The sequence below is a fragment of the Monopterus albus genome, unplaced genomic scaffold (assembly GCF_001952655.1).
Source record: "Monopterus albus unplaced genomic scaffold, M_albus_1.0 scaffold204.1, whole genome shotgun sequence".
NCBI lineage: Eukaryota > Metazoa > Chordata > Actinopteri > Synbranchiformes > Synbranchidae > Monopterus > Monopterus albus.
In genome coordinates, this window is record NW_018128084.1 from 295841 (window position 1) to 302671 (window position 6831).

The 6831-nt window shown below is 42.6% G+C and overlaps 1 protein-coding gene across 3 annotated transcripts in view; it reads left to right on the top strand.

Moving 5' to 3' along the window:
- Positions 1–539: 539 nt before the first annotated feature.
- The window catches only part of LOC109970673 (protein zyg-11 homolog), a 9480-nt gene continuing 3188 nt past the window's right edge, over positions 540–6831 (top strand). Inside the window, exons 1-13 of one of the 3 annotated variants that reach the window (XM_020618397.1) lie at positions 540–555; positions 717–721; positions 1520–1685; positions 2026–2825; positions 3030–3170; positions 4103–4279; positions 4559–4623; positions 4821–4920; positions 5147–5197; positions 5555–5716; positions 5823–5870; positions 6194–6394; positions 6481–6533. In XM_020618397.1, the coding sequence (XP_020474053.1) occupies positions 719–721; positions 1520–1685; positions 2026–2825; positions 3030–3170; positions 4103–4279; positions 4559–4623; positions 4821–4920; positions 5147–5197; positions 5555–5716; positions 5823–5870; positions 6194–6394; positions 6481–6533 (1967 nt within the window). In that variant the 5' untranslated portion in view covers positions 540–555; positions 717–718. Of the gene's footprint in view, positions 722–1519; positions 1686–2025; positions 2826–3029; positions 3171–4102; positions 4280–4558; positions 4624–4820; positions 4921–5146; positions 5198–5554; positions 5717–5822; positions 5871–6193; positions 6395–6480; positions 6534–6831 lie in introns of all 3 variants that reach the window. The other 2 variants (XM_020618398.1, XM_020618399.1) reach the window with 2 other exon arrangements.

Genomic DNA, 6831 nt, shown 5'->3' on the forward strand with positions numbered 1-6831 from the left:
AGATATTGTACTTTTTACTCCACTACATTTATTTGATGACTTTATTTACTAGTCACTTTTCAGAATCAGATTAACAGTACAACATAAACTATAACCATAAGACCTTGTTGATTCCTGGCAGAAACTTCACAAGCTACCCAGCAGTATGTAAAGTACATTAAATTATAAGCATATAAGATAGTCAAAAATATCTTTTTTATGTATGACTTTGCGGTATTACTACTTTTACCTAAGTAAATAATCTGAGTACTTCTCCCACCACTGTCCCTCAATGTTATTTCTGTGAGCCCCTCCTTGTGGCAAGACCAGTTTATTGCCTTCACAGTTGTTACAGGTAAAATAGTGAGGTGCAAGAAAAGTACCGCAGATAAATAGGTAAATGTACAGTATATATACAGACACATAGGAGTTTAAAGAGGTAACGCTAATAGATTAGTAATTGTATTAGCATAAACAAAAAAGCTATTATAACTCCAAACAACCCTCGGTTACGTCACGCTGACTGACCAATAGGAAGCGGTCAGCGTAGGTCAGCTGACCACGTGCCGCAGAACGGTGAGCAGCTGCGACAGAAATCAAAGCAGAGTATTTCACAACTTTTGTTTGTTATAGGGGAGAGTGGATATAAATAATGACGTATCCTTATTTAAATTTCGCCGAATGACTTGCTAACGTCATTGTTTTTTCCCCCGTGTCGACTGTTGTTTACTTTTCAGACATGGTGAGTTTGACCCCGTCCCCTTCTGTGAAATGTTGCAGGTGTTTTATTTTTGCGCACTTGGTGTCAGTGACAGGTGCCTGGTTTATACGCAGCGCTGAAGCACCAGATGCTTTTCTCCACTTCACCCTACAGAGACCCGGTAGATTAGGTGATTTAAACGGGCTTTGCTTGTATGTGGTGTTTCATCTGTCGAGGATAAAATTAGACTCCTGCTGAGAGATCCTGTGTCACTGGATTTGTTGAGCCCCGAGGATGAAGCCTAGACAAATGTCAGGGCCAACATGCGCTTTACCAACGTATTCCGGGTGGTTTCGTGCGTTATGGGGAGTTTTTCTTCAACACTGTCGCCGAGTGCTTGCTCATAGGGGATTTGTTGGGTTTTTATCAATAATAATAATGATGATAAAAATGTCTAGACCTTACTATGTAAAGTACCCTGAGATGACTTTTGCTGTGACTGTGCCGTTATACAAATAAAATGTAACTGAATATTTAATGTGAACAACCAGAAGCAAAAACAGGCAAACCCCCAAAACAACAACAACAAAAACATGTTTAGGACATTACTTCATAAATGTATTATAACCTGTACACCTCAGAATCAGTATAATAATTCATATGATAGTTATACTGTTGAGTTGTTTCATCCAAATTTGTTTGTTTGCGTGTGTGTTTTTAAAAATATATACCATGTAATGTTCTTTTTTGTAAATTGGTTAAATGTACTCTTTGAAACCATTACATACCTAAAGTGAGATATGTAATTACCCAGTAGTACGACTCCTGGATGTGTTGCAGGATGCTGAGGGTCCCCAGGCACTGTGCGACCTCTGCTTGGCTCAGGTGTGCCGCAGTCTGAACGCTCTGTGCAGCAGGCGAGCAGATGGCTCTCTGTGCCTCATCAGGGCCCCACTCTTCCCACAGGAGATGGCTGACCAACTACTGCAAAAGATGGCAGCGCAAGGTAGGTCAGAGTGACAGAAAATGCTCTAACAACATCAGTATCATCAGTTGAGGGAAACTACAGTATATCTACAAAGTGGTGATAGTTGTGTGGCAGGTTTTAGAAAAGAGACAAGTAAAATCACTCCGTGACAAATGTGATTTACCTTTGACCTTCAGTCAGTTAACAGCTTCCTGTGTAAACAAAGGTTAATCACAGTGTCAGAAAATCATTAGCCCTAACTTAGCCCCTCATCACATGGTTTATTATTTCACAGTGTACTAAGAAGGGTACAGTTTACCAGGCTGAATTAAAATGTTAAACTGCTGCCACCATCACTCTGTTTGTTATTCCCTACAAGGGATATTGAATGACACAACTGTTGGGATTTTCCGAAATTGCAAAGAGCTCCGCCTTCGTCGAGCCTCCATCCGCTGCTGTCCACTATCTGCAGAAGCTTTCTCCCTGGCTCTTTGTCCTCACCGGCTCCAGGAACTTGATGCCTCCTGGGTCTCCAGTGGCCTCACTGGGGCTAACATCATCTCAGGCCTGGCCTCCAACCCAGAGTGCAGATCCAGCCTGCAGAGGTTGTCCCTGAATGGGCTACACCTGGACTGGGGTACTCTGAAGGAGGATGGAGGGATCCGAGTTGGCTTCAGCTCTTTGCAGAGCCTGAGGACACTCAGCATTGCAAATACAGAGCTGACTGATTCTGTCCTTGAGGATATCTGCACTCTCCCTCAGCTGGAGTCTCTGGATATCTCCTGCAGTCCCATCTCCCACCTCACGGCCCTCCTTGAGTGCAAGAACACCCTTAGATCTTTAACTGCCCACAGACTATGGCGGCTGGATATGTCACCTGCCAGGTTACTCTTTGTCTTCAGGCAGCTTCATGCTCTCAGGCATCTGGACTTCTCAGATGACCACTTTGCTGTGGATGACAGTGATGGGACAGATGCGAATGAGACAGTGCGACAGTTTCTTGAGGGAGGTCCCCAGATCCTGCCTTCACTTGTTTCTCTGGATATCTCCGGGCGGAAGAAAGTCACTGAAGAGGCAGTGCGAGCATTTGTGGAGGCCAGGAGTGGGCTAGTCTTCCTGGGCCTGTTAGCCACTGGGGTTAGCACCTGTGAAGTTCTTTCTTCGCAGAAAAACCTAAAAGTAAGTGCCAGCATCGGGCACAGAGTTGATGTTATACTGTAGTTTTTGAAATGTGAGAATGTTGTACAGTAGGTAGGCACATCAGCCTGACTTGCACATAAGTTTCTCATTTGAATTTGCCCTGAGGCTCCTTTTTGTATTTACTGAATATTCCCACTACATTTCCTGTCTCTCCGACACTGCTGGTCTGCTGTATGTGTTCAGCTAACTGGAGAGGCTAATGAGAACCAGGTGTGTGAGGCCCTGAGAAGGTACAGAGAACGGGAATGCTTCACACGAGAGGCCCTTGTCCATCTCTACCGTCTAACCACAGACACTGACAAACCACGACCAGATATGCTAAAGGTATGTGGGTGCGGTCTACTGCGTTCATTGACTGCATTCTCATCACAGCGGACATCTCAACTAGGGATGATAAGGTGATTGATCGATTAGGCAACAGAAAGAAAATGAACAGATAATCAATTAATTCGTTTCAATTAAGCATTTTCTGGTTTCAGCTTCTCTGATATGAGGATTTGCTGTTTTTAATTAATTGATAATAAGATTAGTTGTTAATGATAATAATCATTAGTTGCAGCCCTAATCTTGGCCATTAAACACAGCTAAAACAATGTCTATCAAGGCAACTATTTAACTAGCTAATTAACTTGTTAGTTTATCCTTTATGAGGTCAAAATAAAAAAGACCTCTACACAAGAATAGACATACAATATAAGCATAGGCAAACACAGAAATTCACAGTATATAATTTACAATATCATATACAAGAGACATTGTCTTCATAGTGAGAACATCCAGCTGTGCTTAAAGTACCTGAGAAATCTTCACAGGAGAATTTGATTGAAATGTTTTTTGTATCTGAATCTCTTTGTAAGACACACAGTAGTTTGCCCAAGCTCAGTACAGCTAAATTTAAAATGTCTTATAACTTGACAATAAAATTACAGCACTTGGATGTGATTAGTGGTAATGAGGCTGTTTCTTGTAGAGCTTTATAGTACAGTGTGACTCCATTTCCACTGGCTTGGTGGGTAGTTTTAGGAGGTGGGAAGGTTACACATTAGGCACACAGACAGCCAGCAAACTACTTTATTAATCCCAACAAGGAAATTGAAATAGTTATAGCTGCCACTATACAAGTCAACAGAAAGAACGACGCAGCAACAATTAAGGCTAATACCCTAATAGATGACTGTGAGTTCTTTCCAGTCTGAAAGAAACAGTCCACAAACACAAACCGCTGCTGATGTGATTATGAATCCTGTTTCCTGTAGCTGGTGCTGAGTGGGATGTGGAGCCACCCCACCTCCCTGCACGTTCACCTGGTGGCCACAGCATGTGTATTCAACCTGACCACACAGGACCTGGCAGAGGCTCTCCCTGTCAGCCTACTCAGCCGCACTGTCACCCAGCTGCTGCATGCCATGAAGACCTTCCCCAACCACCAGCAGGTCAGGAGATCCGCTCAGCGTCTCAGATTACACACCCATGGTATCGTGTAGTTACTCAAAGGCACAATGTGACAAACTGTGGAACAGAATGGTTCTTTTGCTACCAGCTGATCATCAGATTTTGACTGAATATTTGCTGCTCTAAATGTTGCATTTGGTTTTAGCTTCCATTCTGCCAGCTTCAGACGTACTGTATATGCACTTGTTCCTCAATACTCCATATACTCATATATCTACTTACACCCATATGTTTTTTCAGTTCTCTTTCCATCTCTCCAGGTGCAGAAAAACTGTCTGCTGGCGCTCTGCAGTGAGTACATCCTTCAGGATGTCCCTTTTGACAAGTAAGATTACTTTCAATCACTTATAATATGGCGTATGAGCAGTAGACAAGAATCCAGCTGTGACCCAGCTAAAATATGTTTTTCCTTGAAAAGTACTTGCCAAAGCAACTCAGCTTTTCCCAAAACATGTCTCCACACCTTTTGGTATATTTTTGTAATACTGTGTTCCTTCTATCCACACTGTGATCATGGTTCAGGTATTTAGCAGCCACGCTGGTGATTAACTTGCTGAGCAGCCACGAGAATCCGACCCTTCAGAGGATGGCTGTGGCTGTCATATCCATTCTGGTATCCAAGGTCAAGATGCCGCTCACTTAATGTGCATTAGTCTGCTGCAGGGAAATCTAATGGCACCTGTTAGTTCCATGCCTCTGTGGCGCTAGTTTCAACAGCCAGCTTTATACTTTCATCTAGTCCAGTTAAATGGGGCCAAATTTCCTGTGGGATAAAGCTTTTACAGTTTGACATTTAGAAAAAATGGATAGAATTCAACGAAGCGCTTATGTTTTTGTTTTACCCACAGTTGTCCACAGAGGAGAGCACTCAGCTCAACAAGGACATCTTTATTATGAAGGTACATTTACACTTTCTGAGTATTTAGTTTGCAACTCACACAGTACTCCCAGCTTAGCAGTAGATCTGCATGTCTTTCTCACCTGCTATATTTTCCATTACCTCCTGTATACACTCACTGTCACCTCACTGCTCCCTGCATTCGTCCATCTCAGTTTACTGTTAATCCATTATTCAGTCACCTTTCTATATCTTTCTTTGTCCATGTAATCAAGCTGCTCTCTATACTTAGGTTATTTTTATTTATTGTATTGTAATATGTTTACAAAACTCTATATTGTCTTATTTTTATTCTTACTGCCCCTTAAATCATCCCTATTGTCTCATGTTTTCTCTGTTCCTTGGCTCCAACTAACAGCAGCTGCTTGCTATTGTGCAGCAGAAGGCCATGGTGGGGGTGGCGGACTCCACTCTGAAGTTTGCCCTGAGTGCTCTATGGAACCTGACGGATGAGATGCCTGCCGCCGCTTGCAACTTCATCAAGTGCCAGGGCCTGGAGCTGTACGAGGAGGTTCTGGAGGTAGAGGAGCCCAAAAATACGCTGATGTAGAGGAATTCATTTACATAGAGGGTCACAGACACACCAACCATTTTTCTTTTTATGCTATATGTCTTTTGTGTTGCAGTCCTATTACAATGAGCCTTCAATTCAGCAGAAAATTCTTGGCCTTCTGGTAGGTTCAGTATGTGTGAATGTGGCGTTAATAGGTATAAATGTGTTTTTATATTGTTGATTATGTGCTCTGTGCTATAACTTGTTTACACGCACACAAAAAAATCATCTTAATGTCATATGTGCAGGAGAATATCTACCAAGATAAAAATTACTCTGATTTTTTTTTTGCAAATGTTCCCAGGCTTAATACAGTTAGAACAAGTGTGTCCAAACTTTTGACTGGTACTGTATTTGGCAACAAACCTGTTTCTGATTCTGACAAAACAGTTCCACATCATTATTGCCGTCGTTGCTGCTGTCATTTTTCACACGGTGTCACAGAACAACATAGCAGAGGTGGAGCAGCTGCAGGCTGACCTGATGGAGGAGGGCCTGGTGGAGCACATCCTCAGCCTCCTGCGGGACTCCCAGGTAGATGTGGAGGTCCGTTACTTTGCTGGGGGGATTCTAGCGCAGCTCGCCTCCAGGCCAGAAGCCTGGACCATGGATAAAGAGCTCCACTCTACCATCGTGAAGCAGCTGGTGTGGTGTTTTTGGATGCTGGTTTTCATTTAACGGACAGTAAATCCACATTTGGCTCTTTTCAATGTGTCTTGCTTTTTTTGCAGCATGCTTCTATAATGACATGGAGCCAGCTGGAAAGAGAGATGGTCTTTTACAGGTGAGTGAAAAGCAAACTGGACAGAGCAGAAAGAAAGCATTTCAGGAGCAGTCTTTTAAAATGCATTTACTCATTCTATCTTATCATTTCAATATCAAATGTAAGCTACAAACCACTATTTAAATTATTTCCCATCAATTACACATCCTACGTTCTCTTTGTCACACTATTACATAACAGTTTTGCTCAGTTAATGTACTACATGCGTGGTAGAGTCCTTTTGGGTGTAAGCACAATCGCTTTTTTATGCCTCTGTGCCGTCGGAGTCATTATGCTATCAGATCATCCATACGTTCTA